A 23204-nucleotide genomic window follows, 5' to 3' on the forward strand; every position below is an offset into this window, starting at 1 on the left:
GTGAGAAACCGATCAGTTGCCTCCCAAATTGCCCTGACCAGGAACTGAACCCCCAACCCAGGTATGTGCCCTGACCAGGAATCGAACCCACCACCTTTTTTTTTTTTTAATATATTTTATTGATTTTTTTACAGAGAGGAAGGGAGAAGGATAGAAAGTTAGAAACATCGATGAGAGAGAAACATCGATCAGCTGCCTCCTGCACACTCCCTACTGGGGATGTGCCCGCAACCAAGGTACATGTCCTTGACCGGAATTGAACCTGGGACCCTTGAGTCCACAGGCCAATGCTCTATCCACTGAGCCAAACCGGTTAGGGCCCCACCACCTTTTGGTGTACAGGTGGATGGATGTTCCAACCAACTGAGCCACACCAGCCAGGGCTCCATTTTTTAATATAATGCTTTGTCCTAGATTTTATAAAAAAGTTTATAAATTGGGGTGAAAGGACCCAGAAGAGATATCCAGTTTTCCTAGATGTGTCTAGGAATCATTCACCCTGTTCATGAGGCAACAGATCAAGTCCCTTTTCTTCCCCTTTCTCACTTCACAAACTATCCTTCTCCATCTTCTTCATTATTTCACTTTTTGCTTAAAATTACTTCCTGTGAATTGTTTTCTCTCTCCCCTTTGTAGAACCAAACCTTTGAAATATGCACATGGAAAACACAAGACACTGAGTTTTAATTTACACAAGTACATAGTAAAGTACTCAGAACAGCACAATCAAATGTGATCATGTAGGAAACGAAAAGGATATTAATTTTTCTGAGTTGAGATGACAAAGCAGCTTCCCCAGAGGCGGATAGCGGTTTAGTGAGGACACACATCCCAGGAGAATCAGCTTATGTTTGGCTCTGGTTATAGCAACATTAAGACGTCGCCAATCTTTCAAGAGTTCACCGAGCTGAAAGAAACAGAATTTCTCATTACTTGAGCTTTCTTATATATTTGAGTTTGTTCTGGCAAGGAACACAATTTGTCTTGAACTATTTTATTACTTTTAATCAAGAGGAGGTAAAAATGTAAAACAAAAACGGGAATTATCTATAAATCTGAAAGTATGGCTAAGGAAGCCCTTATGGTTAAAATGCCCCAAATGCAACAGCCAAGAGGTGTGTGTTCATGGATAAATGGATAAGAAAACTGTGGTATATGTATGCAAAGGAGTATTATTATTCAGCCTTTGAAAGGAAGGAAATTCTGCAGCATGCTAATGAGCCAAGAGTACATTATTCTAAGTGAAATAAGCCACGTGTGAAATGACAAATATTATATGGTTCCACTTATATAAAGTAGCTAGAGTAGTCAAATTCAGAGAGACAGAAATTAGAATGATGGCTGCCAGGGGCTGGAGGGAGAAGGAATTAAGGAGTTGTTTGTTATTCATGGGCATAGCGTTTCAGTTTGCAAAAAAACATAGTGGTGATCTGTTGCACAACAATGTGAACACACTTAACACTACTGAACGATACACTTAATAGTTAAGGTGGTACATTTTATGTTCGTGTTTTTACAAGTTCCTAAAAAAAGAGAGGAAAAAAGTGTCCCAGAAAAATCAGCAGAAAAAAACAATGAACTCACAGTTCCATCTTTATTGCTTCTAACAAACGATACTAGGATGATACTTTTGTCTCTTCCTTGGTATTTGTCTACTGTGTTAACTTCAACCATCCCAACAGAAGAATGTGCCAATAAATCATTGATGATCTTTAACTGCTGCCTGTATGGTGCAATGATACCAATATCAGAGGGATTACATCCAGCCTAAACAGAAAAGGAAACAATTCAAAATTTAAACTCTTGATTTTTGTTATTTAAGCTTTACTAAATTTATTTAATTAAATGTTTACTACATAATGTGCCCAATTGATGTTTATAATAGATATTCCTATCACAAGGAGTAAATACAATTATTGAATTTGTTCTAAATCGACATTCACATTTCCTAAGATGAAACAATTTCCTCAAATATTGCTCCCTTGATTTTTAGCGGCTCATGGCAGTATAATGGTTTGCATGCCACTAGAACAGTGCCGCCACACAAAAAGAAAATAAAGAAATACATTTCGTTTTCTGCCATCCCTTACACTGAAGTTTCCAATCCCCAACCACACTGACTACAGCACTATACTGACACAATCAGAATTATTAAGTTATCCTAAAAGGAAACCCAAAATGCCATTATAAAAAACTAGAGGCTCGATGCACGAAATTCGTGCAAGAGTAGGCCTTCCTTCCCCCGGCTGCCGGCACCGGCTTCCCTCTGGCACCTGGGACCTGGGACCCGGGACCCAGGCATCCCTTTGGCCACCAGCAGGCACCTGGGACCCAGGCTCCCCTCGCAGTCCCGGCTTCATCCGGAAGGATGTCTGGTCTAATTAGCATATTACACTTTTATTATTATAGATTACATGTCTGAGATAAATTTTCTCAAAATTAAACAATCAGGCTTCCGTCCTCTTGTCTTAATAAACAAGGGCAAATGCTACTGTATCTTAAGTTCCTTACATCCCAACATCCAATTACATTGCAAATATTAATCTGCCCTCAAAATAAAAGTATAAATTACCTTAATAAAAATTGAGGTCAGGAAAACTATGAGTTTGGCTTCTGTTATATTGCTTACACCACTCTTTTCAACTTGTTCTGGTGCTGGAACCTAAACAGAAAAATATGCATCCTGCTCATAAAACAATCTCTAAAGTTAAGAGCATACAGGTAGCTATAGAGACTGCACTGCCAGTTATGGAGACAGATGAAAAATTTCTTCATCCTAAAAGTTGAAGGTAAAAGAATTAACAAAAATGAATGCGATTATTCGTTTTCAGAAAGCCATCCAGAAGCAACCATCTTAAACATACCACAGTTCAGGCTGAAATTTCTATGAATGGGCCCACACATTGGGCTTCATCTGCTTTACTTTGCAACCCCCTATTTTAAGGAATCAAAGGCCAGAAAAGATAAGGAACTTGCTCAAGGTCTCAAGATAAATCATGGCATCAGGAATCAAAACTGAGATCTGGCCCTGGCCAGTGTTGCTCAGTCGGTTGGTTGGGCATAATTCCATGCACAGAAAACGTGCTGGTTCAATTCCTGGTCGGGGCACATGCCTGGGTTGCACGCTCATTCCCTGGAAGGGATGTGTAGAAGACAGTTGGTCAATGTTTCTCTCTCACATCCCTCTCCCTCCCTCCCTCCTAATCGCTCTAAAATTTAATTTAAAAATCTTCAAAAGCAAAACAAAAACTTAGATCTGGCTCGAATATCTGTGCTCTTTCCATTTTCTTGTTGCCTTTTATACCAACAATGGAGCAGATAAAGTTCCCCAGGTTCGACAATACCTAGTAAAACTCTCCAAGGACTATTTCGCTCCTACACATCCCTAATTAACCTTCATTATTATTATTTATTTATTTTATTTATTTTTTTACTTTAGAGAGGAAGGAAAAGAGAGAAAGAGAGAAACAATGATGTAAGAGACCAACTGGGATTGAACCTTGGCCACCCTGATGGGAATCAAACCTGTCACCTTGTGTAGCCGGCATGGCTCAGTGGTTGAGCACCGACCTAGGAATCAGGAAGTCATGGTTTGATACCCGGTCAGAGCATATGCCCAGGTTTCGGACTCGATCCCGAGTGTGGAGCATGCCGGAGGCAGTGGATCAACGACTCTCTCTCATCATTAATGTTTCTATCTCTTTCTCCTCCCTTCCTCTTTGAAATCAATAAAAAATATATATATACAAACAAATCCCTGCAACCTTCTGGTGCATGGAATGATGCTTCACCCAACTGAACCATACCGGCCAGGGCTAACCTTGATTACTTTCAATACAACTTATTTGGGATCCTGATGCTAAGAAAGAAAAAACCTGAGTAGCAAAAATAAAGAACTTGAGTCATTATTGGTGAGGTAAACAATGGTAAATTATAATTAATAAATTGGAGTTGTATTTTACAAAAGCAGTCGTTTGTGATATTACCTTATCTGAATGAATTTCCCAGAATCTGCCTGCCCTTAGTTGTTAATTCTTTTTTTTTTTTTAATATATTTTATTGATTTTTTACAGAGAGGAAGGGAGAGGGATAGAGAGTTAGAAACATCGATGAGAAAGAAACATCAACCAGCTGCCTCCTGCACACTCCCTACTGGGTACATGCCCTTGACCGGAATCGAACCTGGGACCTTTCAGTCCGCAGGCCGACGCTCTATCCACTGAGCCAAACCGGTTAGGGCTTAGTTGTTAATTCTTGACCCTGAAGTACTCTGGGCCATTATTCAAGAGAATGAAGATCCCAGCAGGTGTGCACAGTGCAGTGACACCTGTTTTTAACTATCAGCTAACTCCACCCATCTTAATAACAAATGACATATTTTAGAGTAATATGCATCCATATAAGTAGCCACTATATTTTTATTTGAACTTATGAAAATATTTCTGAATCAATGCTGAGAAGCACTATATAAAAGCAAATTATAGGGATGTAGGGTCAAAACTTTGTTCTGAGAACTAGAAATATTACTGGTAAGTCATTTAAGACCTTGTGAAGATTTTTGTTTAATGCCGAGTTTGTAAAGAGGTTTTTATGTGCATATGTGGGATCAAGAAGTACATAGGAAACCCCCTCACTTTCAGCTCAATTGTGCCGAGAAACTAAAACTATTCTAGAAAAATAAAGTCCATTTTCTTTAAAGTCTTTAAAAGGACAAAAATTTATCCTATCTTCTATTTATTGGTAAACCTAGCCTTTGATAGTATCAATGCCAATTTCTTTTCTAGAAAATGTAATTATACACTTGAGTTCATTCTCTAGCTTTCCTACTTCAAAAGTCAATTTTGACATCTATTGATCCTCAGAAAAACCTCCCCCAATGATACTGGATCTACAAAAAAAAAAAAAAATTGTGTGTGTTGCAAAAGTGTATAAGAGTATACTAGTTTTAACTGATAAGCTCTAATGAAGCTTTTTTTTTTTTTTAATGCAGCATTTGCTACTGAAAACAGGAATTTAAATAGTAGGATAAAAGGAGAAAAACTGAAAGGGGAAAAAAAAAAGTTTGGTTTCTTACCTGGTCTGTATTAAGAAAACAGACAGGATTGTTTGGTTCGAATGCTCCAATCAGCCAAGGATTTTCAGAATAGTCAGCATAAAATTCCAGCTCCAGCTTCACGTCTTTAAAGTTAGGCAGGTTTATCACCGCACTGGCCACTTTGTCGGATCCACATTCCAGCTTTCCCTCATATGTCAGCTTATTACTTAAGGACATAATTTTACTAAGAGATGATAAAAACAGTTTTAGTCTTGGCAGAGGAAAACACACACGCACATCACTCGAAGCTGACACTGTTACCAATACCTGTTCATTCTGTACTGCACAGTTAATTGAACGACAGCATTTTTATTCCGCTCCAGCCTCTTGAACAAGCTTTCACTCATGCCAAGAGCTCTGCCAACATAAATGCAGGCGTATCAGTGTACTGTGACGGTCCCTTAGGAAGAATCCAGTTTAAGATTAAAACTTCAGCGTTTGCTTACCTTGCCTCACGGTTGAGCACCAGGGGAGGAAGCTGCTGATGATCCCCCACCAACACAAATCTCCGTGAAAAGAAAAGTGGCCCCAGGCAAACTGGTTGGCTAATTTGAGAGGCTTCATCCACAATACAAAAATCAAAAACTTTACGAGAAAATATTGGATGGTTTATTCCCATACATGTTGTTGCAACTATAAGCTAAAAACAAAGAAAACTGATCAGTTATTTAATATGTCCAAGAAATGTAATTTCTTTGTTTCCCATTTTTGAAATTAAAATATATTAAAAAGATTTTGTCCCCAATAACAGGAACACCCCAATATTATTTAATTCTGAGACATAGCATGTAAAAATATTTTTTACTACAAATTGAAAAAAAATCAAGTAAATTTTCTGGACATTGGAGAGGAGACCAAGATGGCGGCGTAGGTAAACACCGGAGACCGCTGCCGCAAACAACCATTTCAAAAATACAACTAAAAGACGGAACGGACATCACCCAGAACCACAGGAAGGCTGGCTGAAGAGAGACTCTACAACTATAAGGAAAGAGAACAGCAAACCGAGGCTCAGAGGAGGCGCAGTGTGGAAAATACAAAGGTACCGAGGTGCGCGCGAAAGCAGGCTGGTGGCTGAGGGCGCGGTTGTCGTTTTCGGTCAGGAGTGAGTCTCAGACTCTGGGCTCCAGATCCGGGCGAGTCTCTAGGGACCCAGACTCAAACGGGAGAAGCGGGATCCGGCATCAGTTGGAACCTGAGGGCAGCTTTCTCTCCGAGGTTTGCAGCGGCTGCCGGGGTTCTGAGAAGCAGAGCCTCTGGGAACGGGACTGAGAGCGGCCATAACTGCTCCCTCCGCCCGCCCGGTTGAGCCCGCCCCGCCCAAACCCTGCGCACAGCCATTTGCCGATCGCCTCAGGCAAAGGCTGGATTAGCACCTCCCCAGAAGGCAGACGTTTTCTACACAGCTGATTCCTACAGCCAGTCGGCCTGGTGGTCAAATCCCTCTAGTGTTAACTACAACAATTAAGGCTTGGCTAGAACAAGACTGCGCACAAAGACCACAAGGGGGTGCACCAAGAAAGCATAAAAGATGCGGAGACAAAAAAACATGACAGAAATGGAGGATATGGAGCTAAGAATCGCAATTTTGAGGGCTTGCTATAAACTTGTGCAGAGCCTCACGAAAACTAATGAGACCCTCGATGCTACGATAAAGAAATTAGAAAGTAAGCATACACGGACTGAAATAAAGAATATTATACCAAATAGCAGACCAGAGGAGCACAAGAATCAAACCAAAGATTTGACAAAAAACACCCAACTGGAAAAGCAAAATGAAAAAAGAATCCGAAAGTGTGAAGATAGTGTAAGGAGCCTCTGGGACAGCCTCAAGCGCACTAATATCAGAATAATAGGGGTGCCAGAAGATGAGAGACAGCAAGATATTGAAAACCTATTTGAAGAAATAATGGCAGAAAACTTCCCCCACCTGGTGAAAGAAATGGACTTACAGGTCCAAGAAGCGAAGAGAACCCCAAACAAAAGGAATCCAAAGAGGACCACACCAAGACACATCATCATTAAAATGCCAAGAGCAAAAGACAAAGAGAGAATCTTAAAAGCAGCAAGAGAAAGAGACTCAATTACCTACAAGGGAATACCCATACGACTGTCAGCTGATTTCTCAACAGAAACTTTGCAGGCCAGAAGGGAATGGCAAGAAATATTCAAAGTACTGAATACCAAGAACCTACAACCAAGATTACTTTATCCAGCAAAGCTATCATTCAGAATTGAAGGTCAGATAAAGAGCTTCACAGATAAGGAAAAGCTAAAGAACTTCATCACCACTAAACCAGTACTATACGAAATGCTGAAAGGTTTCCTTTAAGAAGAGGAAGAAGAAAAAGGTAAAGATACAAATTGTGAACAACAAACATGCATCTATCAACAAGTGAATCTAAGAATCAAGTGAATAAATAATCTGATGTACAGAATGAACTGGTGATTACAATGAATCAGGGACATAGAAGGGGAATGGACTGACTATTCTTGGGGGGGGGGGGGAGGGGAATGGGAGATGCGGGAAGAGAATGGACAAAAATCGTGCACCTATGGATGAGGACAGTGGGTGGGGAGTGACGGCGGAGGGTGGGGCGGGAACTGGGAGAAGGGGAGTTATGGGAAAAAAAGAGGAACAAATGTAATCAGAACAATAAAGATTTAATTTAAAAAAAAAAAATTTTCTGGACATTATAACAATTCTCAAATTTACAGATCAAAAACAGCTCCAACAAAAGCCAAAGGAACAGGAAAGGGAAGCCAAGTAGACAGAAAGCTTTTATACAATAACCACTCTAGCCAAACACCACAGGAAAAACTGTAGCCCTAGCTGGTTTGGCTCAGTGGCTAGAGCATTGGACTGTGGACTGAAGGTCCCGGGTTCTAGAAAAATAGAGGTCACAGTCAAGGGCACATGCTCAGGTTGCGGGCTCAATCCCCAGTAGGTGGCGTGCAGGAGGCAGCCGATCAATGATACTCTCTCATCATTGATGTTTCCATCTCTCTCTCCCTCTCCCTTCCTCTCTGAAATCAATAAAAACAAAATATTAAAAAAAGAAAAGAAAAAACTGTGGCTCCATCCCTCACTGATGCTAGCAGAGACCTAATGGGGGGGCTAGACTTCAACTGTCCCTAGTTTAGAAGGCTCCCCATTCTTGATATGACCAAATTGTAGAAATGGAGAACAGTTAAGGGGTTTCCAGGGGTTAAGCAGGGGCGGGGTGGGAAAGAAATGGGTGTGGTTATAAAAATGCAACATGAATGATCCTTGTGGTAATGGACTAATTATTCTGTATCAATATCATCATCCTGGTTGTGAGTTTACTACAGTTTTGTAAAATGGTAAACATTGGGCAAAGGATATACACGATCTCTGTATTATCTCTTATAGCTGCATGTGAATCTATAATTATCTCAAAATAATTTTCAAAAACTTTAAAATAACTGGCATAGATATTAGACAAAGGAGTTGAAGGAACAACCTATTAAATCTAACTTATTTTAGATTATTTTAAATAATGTTTCTTTTTATATATGTAGTTTGTTGATTTTTAGAGAGAAAGGAGAGGGAGAGAGAGAGAAAAAAAAACAACACTGATGTAAGAGCTCAACATCGATCAGCTGCCTCCTGCACATCCCCGCCAGGCCAAGCCTGCAATACGGGCATATGCTCTTGACTGGGAATCGAACCCACAATCTCTTGCTGCACAGAACGATGCCCAACCAACTGAGCCACACTGTTTTTCTTTTTCTTAATGTTTTTATTGATTTAAGAGAGTGAGGAAGGGAGAGAGAAAGAGAAAGACATCAATGTGAGAGAGAAACACCATCTGGCTGCCTCCTGTGCTTCCCATTGGGGACGGAGTCTGCAATTCTGGCTTGTGCCCTGATCAGGAATCAGGTGACCTTGGCAACCTTTTGGTGGGACGATGCTCAACAAGCAGAGCCACACGGGCCAGGGCTAGATGAATTTTTTAAAAATCTATTTGTATTGACTTCAGAGAGGAAGGGAATGAAGAAAGAGATAGAAACATCAATGATGAGCAGGAATTATTGATTGGCTGCCTCCTACACACCCATTAGGGACCGAGCCCACAACCCAGGCATGTGCCCTTGACAAGAATCTAACCCGGGACCCTTGAGTCTGCAGGCTGATGCTCCATCCACTGAGCCAAACCGGCTAGGCTAGATGATTTTTTTAAAAGACAAAAATACCAGTTAAGACTTCCCAGAAAAAAATATATATACATTAAGTAATAAAATGTAAATTAGGTTCTATATAGAAAAAAAAATCAAAAGACTGCTCGTGTGCTATTGCCTCTAAATTCAAACTCACTAAAAAATCCTGATTAATAGTTTTCTAGGTGTGACAGTGTGATTTAATAAGAAATATATACTTGGTCTTCCTCCTGGTTCTTGGCACAGAGCTCTTAAACCCCTTGGAATTTCCTGACAGGGGTGAGAAGAACATCTTAAGCCCCTTTCAACCAAACCAGCATTTATTGCAAGAAGGTTTGACAGAGGATTGGAGCTGGTTGCCAGAGGAACCAACCATGTGATTATAGAGTTAGGACTTTCATCCATCCCTCCATCTCCACGAAGGGGAGAGAGGCTGGGGATTAAGCTAATCACCAATGGCCAATGATAAATCACACCGGCATGATGGAATCTCCATAAAAACCCCAAACAACAGGGTTTGGTGAACACATCATGGAGCTGGGAGGGTGGTTCACCCGGAGAGGACATAGAAGCTGCATGTGCCTTTCCACATACCTTCCCCTGTGCATCTCTTCCATTTGGCCTTTCCTGAACTGCAGCCTATAAATGTATTCAATAGCAGTAAGAAAAGCACCTTCTGTGGTAGAGACAACCCCAGTCAGGTTGAAACGGCCCTGGTGTGGTAGGGACGACCCCGGTGAGGTTGAAACGGCCCCCGTGAGGTAGGGACGACCCCGGTGAGGTTGAAATGGCCCTGGTGAGGCTCAGACGGCCCTGGTGAGGTTGAGACTACTCCAGTGAGGTTGGGACAAATAAAGGGGACCAGTATGGACTGATGAACAGGTGTAGATACAGAAGCAGAGCAACATTGAACAGAATGTTAAACTACAATGGGGAGCCTGGGGAGGGTTGGGGGGGGGGGATTAAGAGACCAACTGAAGGACTTATATGCATGCATATAAGATTAACCAATGGGCACAAGACACGGGGCGGGGGGGGGCGGGGGGTAGGGGCCGGGGGAATGTCATGGGGGGGAAAAAGGAGACATATGTAATACTCTTTGTAATACTTTAAGAAATAAAAATTATAAAAAAAAAAAAAAAAAAAAGCACCTTCTTGAGCTCTATGAGCCATTCTAGCAAATTATCGAACGCAAGGAGGGGGTCGTGGGAGCCCCGATTTATAGCTAGTTGTTCAGAAGCACAAGAGGCCCTGACTTGCAATTTAGAACTGAAGTGGGGGGCAGTCTTGTGGGACTAAGCCCTTAAGCTGAGGGGTCTACACTAACTCCAGGTCGTGAGTGTCAGAGGTGTTGTGAGGGAAGCAGAGTTCTCCTTTACTAGGATATTTTAAACTAGAAGATGAGATCCCTGAATGATAAACCAAAAACCTCATTTCCGTTCAGAAGCAAGCCAGCAAACGATAAATTAGTAAACTGGTCCTGTAGTTTACATGAATTAATCATGTGCAAATTTGGTCAGTGTGACTGAATTTCCCAGAGTGCTGCTTCTCCCCAGTCTGGCTACAGAAATTAATATCAGCATTCACACACCACGCTGTACTTACATGGCTATTGTAGAGTTCTTCTAGAAGCGCTAAGGATTTAATGGACTTTGATCTGCAAATTTCCTCCTCTGTAAATTTCTGGATATCTGGATGTACCTTCTGAGTCTGACCCAAGCGCAAAAATCCTATTTTAAACTTCGCTAACTTCAAAAGAATATTGTCAACAGCAGAATGAGTATAACTGGTCAACAAAACACTAAAACCACAGGCATACAGAATTCTTACCTAAGAATGAATAAGAGAAAGGAAAACGGCATTACTTTTAATTCCAGACCATTTTTAACATGCTTATGTTTTTCTAACAGAATTAAGAAACTTAATAGGAAGTATATCTAAGAGTTGAACCAAATAACTTTTTTAAAATTATAAGGCCAAAATGTTTTATGAAAGTATTATGGAAAGTAATAAAACTGAATACATATGAACTTTCAATTGGCACACAGTATCAATCAATAAATATTTGCTATCATCATTATCATTAATCAGTAAATTACTACTCAGAAATTTACCAATGTGGAAAAAAAAATCCAAGAAAAATCTATTTTAACCACCTCTATATAATTTATCATTTTTTTAAAAGGAAAACATACAATGATACATATACCACCAACATAAAGAGACCTTAGACAATCCAAAATGCAAGAAATCTGTAACATGATTACAACTATTGGTCATTTAGCTTTTCTATTTCTCATGTCATTCTACAAAGGTAATTTGAAATAAAGGCATCTTGAGTTAATATTCAGCTTTTTAAAAATATATATATTTTATTGATTCCACTGGAGATTGAGCCTGCAACCCGGGCATGTGCCCTGACTTGGAATTGAACCATGACCTCCTGGTTCATAGGTTGAAGCTCAACCACTGAGCCACACCGGTCAGGCAATATTCAACTCTTTTGATCTCAAACATCACATTCTCTGAACAAAGGAGAAGCTGATTTACATATTTAGTTTCTAAGCAAAAGAGCAATGACCTTACAAGAGTACATATTGTAGTGGTCTTTCCTGTTCCAGGCATGCCCACGATGAGTGTGTAGTCTTTGGAAAGAAGTACCTTTTTCATTGCTTGCCTCTGAGGTTTATTCAAACCTACATTTAAATGTAAAAATAACAGAAAAAAGTATATTGAATTTCAATGAACAAATTCACTATTTTGTAAGAAAAGCAGCCTCTATTCAAGTTTCTCCAATACATCTTTGCAAAGCAAGAAAGTATGGTGATGTTAAAAAATATATGTGAGCCCTGACCGGTTTGGCTCAGCGGATAGAGCGTCAGCCTGCGGATTCAAGGGTCCCAGGTTCAATTCCGGTCAAGGGCATGTACCTTGGTTGCGGGCACATCCCCAGAAGGGAGTGTGCATAAGGCAGCTGATCGATGTTCCTCTCTCATCGATGTTTCTAACTCTCTATCCCTCTCCCTTCCTCTCTGTAAAAAAATCAATAAAATATATTTTAAAAAATATGTATGTGAACTACTTCCAAAGAGGCTGTGTAATAAGTGTAACTGCATATAAATCATTAAAACATTAGACTGTAGGTTAAATTATAAATAGAACAAAAAAATTGGAAGAGGACATGCTGATTATAGCATACCTTTTAGAATAGAGGCAACTGTGTCCTTCGCATCATGTGGAAGAATGGAACTGAGGTAGGAAATAAACTGAGGTTCACGAAAGTCAATGATTAAATCTCGAAGTTTTTGGCTGAAAAGAAAAAAATGCTTTTAGTAATATTTCTTAGGAAAGTGGGGTAAAATTCAGATTCATTCACTGTTACAAACCTGGCATCAGTATTTTTCATCAATTTAGAAAGATTTCCTAATGGGGTATCTATATCACAATTTTTTTCTTCCTGGTCCAATCTGAACAAAGTTGATTCTGGGAGTACTGACAAGTTCCTAAAACAGCAAAACAGATGCACATGAATGTTTTTCACTTAACATAGTAAGTTGGCCTGTACAAGAAATATATTACTATCTGCTATAAGAGCAAATGGCCCAAAATAGCTATTAAAATGGATACCATTTCCATTGAGTTACCCAGAAGTCATTGCTTCCCAGTCACTGATCTCCATCCATTAAATGGTGACACATGACTGCACTTCAAGCAGGGAAAGCAGGCAATATAGGAAGGAGAAGATATGGATGTTGATGAACGTGGATGTTAGACTCTGCCCCCAAATTTTACAGCAACTATTCTACTATTTACTTAATACTTTTCTTTAAATCAACCTGTTTGTTTGAACTGAGATAAATATACTTTATATCACAACTATTAATGAATAAATTATTTTTTTTTTAAGGGAAAGAACAAAATGGTGAATGCCAGAATGCTAAGGAGAAATGCCAGGGTTCTTGTTCCAGCATCTAGAAGGGTTCAGCAATCTGGAGAAGGGGCCGTGTGTAACTTAAAGAGTCCAGAGACGAAATATAATTTTGAAAGGCATTAGGGGTCAGAGGAGCCTAGCTAGAAGGAGCTAAGATCTCCTCATCTCAGGACCCCATGCTTTTTATTAACACAAATTGTCCTGAGGTGAGGCAGAGATATACACTTCAAAGGGTTAGGGCAGTGGTTCTCAACCTTCTGGCCCTGTAAATACAGTTCCTCATGTTGTGACCCAACCATAAAATTATTTTCATTGCTACTTCATAACTGTAATGTTGCTACTGTTATGAATCGTAATGTAAATATCTGATATGCAGGATGGTCTTAGGCGACCCCTGTGAAAGGGTTGTTCGACCAAAAGGGTCACGACCCACAGGTTGAGAACCGCTGGGTTAGGGTTTTGTATACACAGTCCATTGTCAGAATTGGGGGAATTAGCCTACGGCTGTTCAGGAGTTTGGCCAGTAGGAGGCAATAACACACAGATTAAGATGCCCCGAGCTGTCTGGCAGCAAACAATCATCCCTTTTCAGGTTTGGGGAAATGCCTTCAGCCATTCCCGACATGATTACAACATGTGTGACTCAGCCCTTGTTGAGTCCCCAAGTTCCATCGACCTTTTGATGAAACTCTTGCAATTATGACATGCTGGAATTGGCTTCCGGCAGAGAAATAAGCTACATCTTTAACACGGGCTCTCTATCCTGCCCACCGGACATGTGGTTGTGAGAATGAGGGAGGACTATGTCCACATTAGCACTATGGGACGTGATGCACTAAAGAAAAGTTCAGCCGTTTGGAAGTCCCTCAAACGTCAAACACGAAGTTAGCAGGTGACCCAGCAATTCCACTGTGACTTATCTACAAGGGCAATAAAAATACGTTCACATAAAAATTTGCAAGTGGATATTTATAGTAACACTAGCCATAACACCCAAAAGTGAAAACAATGCAAATGTCTATCAGCTGGTGAATAAATGAACAAAGTGTGGTCTATCGATGTAACAGAATATTATTCAGGCATAAAAAGAAATAAGGTACTAAGGGAAAAAAAAGAGATGAGGTACTGATAAATGCTAAAACATGGATGAACCTCGTAAACATGCTAAAAGAAGCCAGGCCAAAAAATAAAAATAAAAAACAACCACCACATGTTATGTGGTTCTATTTACAGAAATACCCAGAAGAGGTCCATCCATAGAGACAGGCAGCAGAGCAGCTGTTGCCAGGGGCTTGAGGGAGGGAGAGTAGAAAGTGATTGCTTAACGGGCACGTTTCCTTTCAGGGTGAGGAAAGTGTCTTGTAACCAGACAGAGGTGCTGGTTGCACAATACTGTGACTGTGCTACATGCCACCGAACTGTGCATTTTAAAATAATTAATGGTCTGGCTCAGAGGATAGAGCATTGGCCTGTGGACTGAAGGGTCCCAGGTTCGATTCCAGTCAAGGGCACCAAATAAATAAATAAATAATTAATTAATTAATGGTCAATTCTATGTTATGTGAATTTTACCCCAAATTTTTAAATAAAGAAATGAAGTACTGATATATACTGGTACATGAAAATGAATCTCAAAATAGTAGGCTAAAACAAACACAAACACTAGGGTAAATGAAAAACGCCAGTCACAAAAGGCCACATACCGTGCGCTCCTGTTACATAAAATGTTCAGAACAGGTAAAGCAACAGAGACAGAAAGGCAACTGGTGGTGTGGTTGTCTAGGGCTGGAGGAGTGACTGCTACAGGGCACAGGGTTTCTTTGTGGGGAGATGAAAACGTTCTAAAGTTGATTTTGGTGATGGGTATAACTCTGATTATACTAAAAACCATTGAGTTATACATGTAAAATGGATGAACCTGTATGGTATGTGAATTATATCTCAGTAAAGCTGTTCTCCCTCCCTCCCCCCCAAAAAAGGGAGCATTTCATTACCTGTCTAATAAGCAGGTTACCGTTGTCACGGTAATCTCTTTCACGTATCCCCTAGACAAAGCAAATAGTGTTCTCTCTTCTCCACTTACAATAATCCTGTCACCTGCCATTAGGTTTGTGACAGGCATGGCGCCATTTTTACGTTGGAAATTATGTAAATACTGTCCGTCACAAAGTGTCTTTACATGTTCTGTTCTAATCAGGTTTCCAATGCAGTTGCCACTTTGCTCCCTATGGAACAGAAAGAGAAAGCTTCCATTTATATCACATATATAAACACTATATTTGCAGTTTTCCCAATTTTCTTGTTCATCTGGCCCCCCAAAACTCTAATGTTAATACTGAGTCTGTCATTTTTACATGCTCCACAATCCACACTAAAATTTTAGGAATGCTCCTGGCCGGCGTGGCTCAGTGGTTGAGCGTCCACCTATGAACCAGGAAGTCACAGTTCAATTCCCAGTCCGGCACATGCCTGGGTGGCGGGCTCGATCCCCAGTGTGTGCAGGAGGCAGCTGATCGATGATTCTCTCTCATCATTGATGTTCCTACCTCTCTCTCCTTCTCTCTTCCTCTCTGAAATAAAAATATTTTTTAAAAAAATAAAATTTTAGAAATGCTAAGGGAACATTCTATTAGCTTGGAAACAAAAATACAACTAAAAGGCGGAAAGGACATCATCCAGAACCACAGGAAGGCTGGCTGAGTGGAAATTCTACAACTAGCAGAAAAGAGAAAAGCATACCGAGAATCAGAGGAGGCGCAGTGCGGAGGTGCGTGCAGAGCGGGCTGGCAGCTGAGGGCGCGGTTGTCGTTTTCAATCGGGAGGGAGTCTCAGGCTCTGAGCTCCAGTTCCGGGCGAGTCTCTATGGACCCACACTCATACGGGAGAAGCGGGACTGTCTGGCATCGCTCAGAACCCTAGGGCAGCTTTCTCTCCATGGGGCTTGCAGCAACTACTGGGACACTGAGAAGCAGAGCCTCTGAGGGCAAGACTGAGAGCAGCCATAATTGCTAACCCCGCCCAGTTGATCCCGTGGGACCCACCCCGCCCAAGCCCTGCAGGGAGACTTTTGCTGGATAGCCTCAGGCAAAGGCTAGATTAGCACCTCCCTAGAGATCCAGGAGCCAGGAAGCCCAGAGGTCAGAGTGGGACCATCCAGTTTGCAGCTCCCTGGAACTATAAAAGACACACTCAGGGGGCAGACTCAGTGAGCACCAAAGCCCCATCGAAGCAAATCTAGCCCCAGAGGGGTGTCTCCAGCACAGAAGTTCTCCCACTGCAGACACAGCTGATTCTCACAGCCAATTGGCCTGGAGGTCAATTCCTCCCAGTGATAACTACAACAATCAAGGCTTAACCACAACAAGACTGTGCACAAAGCCCACAAGGGGGTGCACCAAGAGTGTCTACCTCAGGTAATTGGGACACTTAGCACAGAAAGGCACTCTATCGACACAGCAAAGCATAAAAAATGCCGAGACAAAGAAACAGGACACAAACGACAGAATCGGAGGAAAGCAAACTGCTGGATATAGAGTTCAAAACCACATTTTTAAGGTCTTTAAAGAACTGTCTAGAAGCCGCCGATAAATTGAGTAAGGCCTTCGAAAAGACTGGTGAGACCGCCGATAAATGTAGTGAGATCCTCGAAAAGACTGGTAAGACCACCGATAAATGTAGTGAGATCCTCAAGAAATCTAATGAGACCCTTGATGTTGTGATAAAGGACCAACTAGAAATTAAGCATACACTGACTAAAATAAAGAATATTATACAGACTCCCAACAGCAGACCAGAGGATCGCAAGAATCAAGTCAAAGATTTGAAATACGAAGAAGCAAAAAAACACCCAACCGGAAAAGCAAAATGAAAAAAGAATCCAAAAATACGAAGATAGTGTAAGGAGCCTCTGGGACAGCCTCAAGCGTACCAACATCCGAATTATAGGGGTGCCAGAAGAAGAGAGAGAGCAAGATATTGAAAACCTATTTGAAGAAATAATGACAGAAAACTTCCCCTACCTGGTGAAAGAAATAGACTTCCAAGTCCAGGAAGCGCATAGAACCTCAAACAAAAGGAATCCAAAGAGGACCACACCAAGACACATCATAATTAAAATGCCAAGAGCAAAAGACAAAGAGAGACTCTTAAAAGCAGCAAGAGAAAGAAAGTCAATTACCTACAAGGGAATACCCATACGACTGTCAGCTGATTTCTCAACAGAAACTTTGCAGGCCAGAAGGGAATGGCAAGAAATATTCAAAGTGATGAATGCCAAGAACCTACAACCAAGATTACTTTATCCAGCAAAGCTATCACTCAGAATTGAAGGTCAGATAAAGAGCTTCACAGAAAAGAAAAAGCTAAAGGAGTTCATCAACACCAAACCAGTATTAAATGAAATGCTGAAAGGTATCCTTTAAGAAGAGGAAGAAGTAGAAAAAGGCAAAGATACAAACTATGGACAACAAATACACATCTATCAACAAATGAATCTAAAAATCAAGTGAATAATCTGATGAACAGTATGAACTGGTGATTGCAATAGAATCAGGGACATAGAAAGGGAATGGACTGACTATTCTTGGGGGGGGGGGGGGGAAGGGGTGTGGGGGGTGCGGGAAGAGATTGGACAATAATCGTGCACCTATGGATGAGGACAGTGGGTGGGGAGTGAGGGCGGAGGGTGGGGTGGGAGCTGGAAGGAGGGGAGTTATGGGGGGAAAAAAGAGGAACCAATGTAATAATCTGAACAATAAAGATTTAATTTAAAAATAAATAAATAAATAAAAAATAAATTTAAATAAATAAATAAATAAATAAATAAATAAATAGATAAATAAATAAATAAAGCTTTAGAAATGCTAAGGGAACATTCTATTAGCGTGGAAACAGTCTCCCACCAATAGGCCGCAGACAAGTGCTAGGGAGCACCTCCCGCGTTGCACGCACAGGCTGGGCCCTCTGAGCAGCCTGTGTGTCAGCACTCTGATCCTGAAAGGACACCCTCACCCCGTGCATCACATCACAACAGACAAACAGCGATGACCCATCCCTAAATCCTATTTCTTCAGTGTTTACATGAGGATTTATAATTGCTGTTATTAAAATAATAGATAGCAAACTGATAATTCCACTGCTTCTAGGAAATAAATATTGAACATTTACAATCTCGCCGGCACTACTATTAAACACTAAACAACTTTAGAAGCTTTCTGGCATGTGCACTTGACATAGTCACTGTACTTTTGTAGTCTATGTATAACTACTCAAACATTCTCCACTGTGATGTTTTCAGTGTTAAAGTCTAGTATTAAGGAAATAATGATCCAATTATTTCTAAAGTCACATAATTATCAATATTCATTCTGGAAAGAAACAAATAGATGAAAAGCAACTAAATATTAAAGAAAAATATAATGCAAAGATATACAAAACTGCAACTTTACAATTAACTTGGAAAAAAAATGGATCTCACAAAATACAAGATTGCCCAACTGTAGAAAATATAAGCCTGTATCAAATAATTTATTTAAATACATTTAAATTTTTGCCTGGCCGGGGTGGTTCAGGGCCCACCCATGAACCAAGAGGTCAGGACACATGCCTGGGTTTAGCCCAATCCCCAGTAGGAGGCGTGCAGGATGCAGCCAATCAATGATTCTCTCTCATCATTGATGTTTCTATCTCTCTCCTCCTCTCCTTCCTTCTCTGAAATCAATAAAAATATATTTAAAATTGGACTTCCTGAGGCATATTTTTCCTACTGAAAATAGCTAACAATGGTGCTCTACACAGAAACAATTCATTGACAGCCATCCGGAGTTAGCATAAATATATGAATCTGCGTGTCTTTAACACACAATATAACCAGTATTTGTCACGAATTCCAAATGCCATTCCACTAATCCAAATTATTGAAGTTCGACTGTGTTAAATGTAGTACTTACATTTCTGATGAAGACATCAACCATATATTTTGGTTATTTTTTTTATTATCCTTTGATTTTGACTCTAGAGTTAACATTAGACACCACAGGCTGAAATACTCCAAGTGTGTGACCTTGAGGTGCTGGGTTTCCTCTTTTATTTTGGCCAGCATGCCAGTCGGGACTGAGCTGCCATCCATCTGCTGTTCGACTGCTCTAAAGATAAAGCCCCAAGTCAGACATGTGTATAAAACATTTTGCTGGCTATGAAATGAGATACTTCTAAAATAAGTACATATAGTGATGATCATCATAACTTCTAACCACAGACTCTAATTTTCTTTAAAAGTAATTTCAATATTCTACAAGCCAAATGGTTTTTTTACAAAACAAAATGCTTAAGAAACTCAATATGGCATTATTTTGCCTTCAATGACTGTGCCCCTAACAGCTACTTGGTATACTCTAGTCTTCATTCCTATAGGTAGCAAGTTTTGGCTTTTTGTACAACTGCATTTCTCAAAGTCACAATATTTGTACAGCCAGCTCTGTGCCACAGGAAAGTCAACATAAAAACTAGGAGAATTATCTGGAATTTCATTCTGCTTAATGCTAATTTCTAAATTTTTATATAGAAGCAAATATCTCATAGGATAGCCTACAAAACATTGAGAATAAAACACAAGATTTCACAACAATGTGCTTATAGTAAAGGCCCCAACTTCCCATGGTCCACAGTCCTCTCCCATTAAGAGATCCTTTGACACAATAGTTTTAAAAGCTCTTTCTGTGAATTTTCAGGCTGAATTAGAATTTGGGTTCTGATTTGATCTTGTCTAGTCTGTATTTAACATCTAACTACTTTTTTGTGTCCTTTTGCTGGCCTATGAAGGTATAAATACAAATGACTGTTTATAAGAGCTAAAAACTTCCCTCATGTAATAAAATAGACATAAAATTCAAGGCCACTCGATCATACCAAACTTTGTGTCTGGAAGAAACATTTTCCCTGTTTTTTTCTAAACTACAAAAGGCCTGAAATTAAAACAGCAACTAAGAAGCGAAAGACTTCTTAAAACACCATTTAAGTTGTATTCAAAATGCCTATGCTACATACTCATCTTTCTTAACCAAAGTTCGAAAAGCATTCTATTGTTCCCCAAGGAAATAGGCTTGTTATAAAATACTAGAGGCCCGGTGGTCCCTAGGCCTGGCCAGCGATCAGGGCCAATCAGGGCCTTCCGGCTGCTGTCTGGCTGCCAGCTGCTGGTGGGGGTCTTCCTTCGTTCTGTGCCACCCCCTGGTGGTCAGAGCATGTCATAGCAAGCGATCGAACTCCCAAGGGGACTCTTTGCAATTAGCCTTTTATATATATAGAAGATGAACTGTGGCCCTAGCCAGTCTGGCTCAGTGGATAGAGTGTCAGCATGCAGACTAAAGGGTCCCGGGTTTGATCCCAGTCAGGGGCATGTACCTCGGCTACAGGCTCTTGGCCCTGGTCGGCAGCATGTGGGAGACAACCAATTGATGCATTTCTGTCTCTTCCTCTCCCTTCCACTCTCTCTAAAAATCAATGGAAAAATATCCTTGAGTGAGGATTAAAAAATATCCTTGAGTGAGGATTGAACTGTGTGTTTTTTTTCCTAGTCCCTTCATTTTACAAATACACACAGAAAAAAATGGCTAAAATGAAATCATCAATGCCAGACCAGCCAGCAATGTTAAATCATTTTAAGTTGAGTGCATACTTAAATGAAATTAGTATTTTTGGAAGACAGTGTGTTTACCTGCTATAAAGAGCACAGTTACCCACTTGTGAACAATATTTACAGGTTTGCTGTTCCTCGATTATTTGTGGCAAAGGAGTAAGCTCTGTCTTCTCCTTTCCAGTAGCAGGTCTGCTAATACGGTGAGACAAGGAGAATGCCATCTGGTTTCTTAGTTTTAATAATTCTATGGAAGGAGGAAGAAAAAAGAAAAATAAATAAATAAATTCTATGGGGGGGGGGCAGGTGTCTTTTAAGAATTAAGTTTATTACATATCTTTTCCATTGCATAAATAAAACTTCAGATTTTAAAACATTTAAAAAAGCAAAGAACAACATTCATTTTTCCTACTACACTAGAATAACCACTGTTAACACTTTGGTATAATTCCTCCAATTTTTGTTCACTTGGTAAATTCTTTCAACAATCATGTATCTCATAATTAGTACAAACTGTGAAGTTGGTGCTTTATTCGCTGAATGCTAAGGATAAATACAACTATCTAGAGTGTAGGGTAGAAAATTTAAAATAAAGTTTTATATGATAAAATTTTAAAAAGTTAATATTTTCAACTCTACAGTATATTGTTAAAATTCTTTTTAAAAAATACCATAACAGCCGAAACCGGTTTGGCTCAGTGGATAGAGCATCGGCCTGAGGACTCGGGGGTCCCGGGTTCGGTTCCGGTCGAGGGCATGTACCTGGGTTGCGGGCACATCCCCATTGGGGGATGTGCAGGCGGCAGCTGATCAATGTTTCTCTCTCATTGATGTTTCTGGCTCTCTGTCTCTCTCCCTTCCTCTCTGTAAAAAATCAATAAAATATATTTTGAAAAAAAAAAACCATAACTACAAATTAAAACCTGTATTAGGCCTAGCAAGTACAGCGAGCTACTGTCAGGTTAAACACAGGTACACCTTGTCTCATTGTGCTTTGCTTTATTGCACTTCACAGATTTTGTGTGTTTTTTACAAATTGAAGATACCCGACACCAGCAAAAAGATTATGACTCGCATGATGTCTAGCATTTCTTAGTAATAAAGTATTTTTTAATTAAGGTATATATGCTGTTTTATTAGACACAATGCTACTGCACACTTAATAGACTACAGGATCATGTAAACATAACCTTTATGTGCACTAAAAACCAAAAAATTCGTGTTACTCGCTTTACTGAGGTGATCTGGACAGTACCCACAGGCATCCTGTACGTATCACTAACAGCTGAAGGGGAAACAAACAAAACCCAGAGAAGTGAAAATGGAGGAAACAGCTCAACCTCTTTTATCAAGGTGTCTGGCAGGCACAGGGTACACCTGGCCGGTCTTGAGGTAAAGGAGCAGGCCAGCCTCCGGATCAGCTCTTCTCTCTTGACTTAGCAGCGTATACAGAACCAGCTGTGAAAACAGTGAACATTTTGTCAAATAAAACCTTAACTTTCTGCTTTTCCATATGTGGTTTGCAATCAATACATACTATAATTTTAAAATCAAAAGGTCAATTAAGCTATTTTCATTTTGAAAATTACATTGATTTCAGAGAGGAAGGGAGAGGGAAAGAGAGACAGAAACATCAATGATGAGAGAGAACCACTGATCGGCTGCCTTCTGCACACCCCACACTGGGGATCAAGCCTGCATTCCGGGCATGTGCCCTGACCGGGAATTGAACCCAGACCTCCTGGTTCATAGGTCGATGCTCAATCATTGTGCCATGCCAGCCAGGTTACACTGATGTTTTCTAAAAAGTATCCTGTGTAGATGTTACATGAAAACAATAGCTCCATGGTAAATTAGGTTTAGGAAATATTAGGTTAAACATAGCTGACACAAATCATATTAAGACTTCTCAGAAACTTTAATAGGCTAATGTGCATCATTATATCTACAAATATACTTGGTTTCCCCAACTTACATGACCAAGGAATTCTTTTTTTAGGAGCATCTGTTTAGACTGTTAGTTTGGCAACATACACTTGCCAATATTATCCGACAAGTTCAGATGTATTCGTTGCTGGAGAAAACTTTCTGCTGTAGCCATGTATATCTACATATATAAAAGGCTAAGCGACTGGCCACCAGGGAGTAGACGCTCAACGCAGGAGCAACAGCAACAGCAACTTTGCAGAGTGCCTTCTCACACTCCGGGACCCCTCAGGGGATGTCGGACTGCTGGTTTTAGCCCGATCTCCGCAAGCCAGGCCGAGGGACCCCACCTGCCGGAGGGACCCCACTCATTCTGCAGACACCCTTCGAGCCCCAGCGCTGCCCCGGGTGTAGCTGGCCGTGGAGGGACTGCAAGA

At 40.5% G+C, this 23204-nt stretch overlaps 1 protein-coding gene across 1 annotated transcript in view; it reads right to left on the minus strand.

Annotated features, from left to right (window-relative positions):
- Positions 1–712: 712 nt before the first annotated feature.
- DNA2 (DNA replication helicase/nuclease 2) overlaps positions 713–23204 on the minus strand; it is a 33623-nt gene continuing 11131 nt past the window's right edge. The window contains 14 exon segments of the mRNA XM_070433247.1: positions 713–907; positions 1585–1767; positions 2573–2662; positions 5075–5279; positions 5363–5452; positions 5542–5735; positions 10883–11102; positions 11859–11973; positions 12477–12586; positions 12664–12780; positions 15203–15433; positions 19157–19351; positions 20923–21088; positions 22182–22299. Of these exon segments, the coding sequence (XP_070289348.1) occupies positions 713–907; positions 1585–1767; positions 2573–2662; positions 5075–5279; positions 5363–5452; positions 5542–5735; positions 10883–11102; positions 11859–11973; positions 12477–12586; positions 12664–12780; positions 15203–15433; positions 19157–19351; positions 20923–21088; positions 22182–22299 (2229 nt within the window).

This window comes from Myotis yumanensis, unplaced genomic scaffold (assembly GCF_028538775.1).
Source record: "Myotis yumanensis isolate MYYU_CA2020_CCGP unplaced genomic scaffold, mMyoYum1.0.hap1 SCAF_13, whole genome shotgun sequence".
NCBI classification, from domain to species: domain Eukaryota; kingdom Metazoa; phylum Chordata; class Mammalia; order Chiroptera; family Vespertilionidae; genus Myotis; species Myotis yumanensis.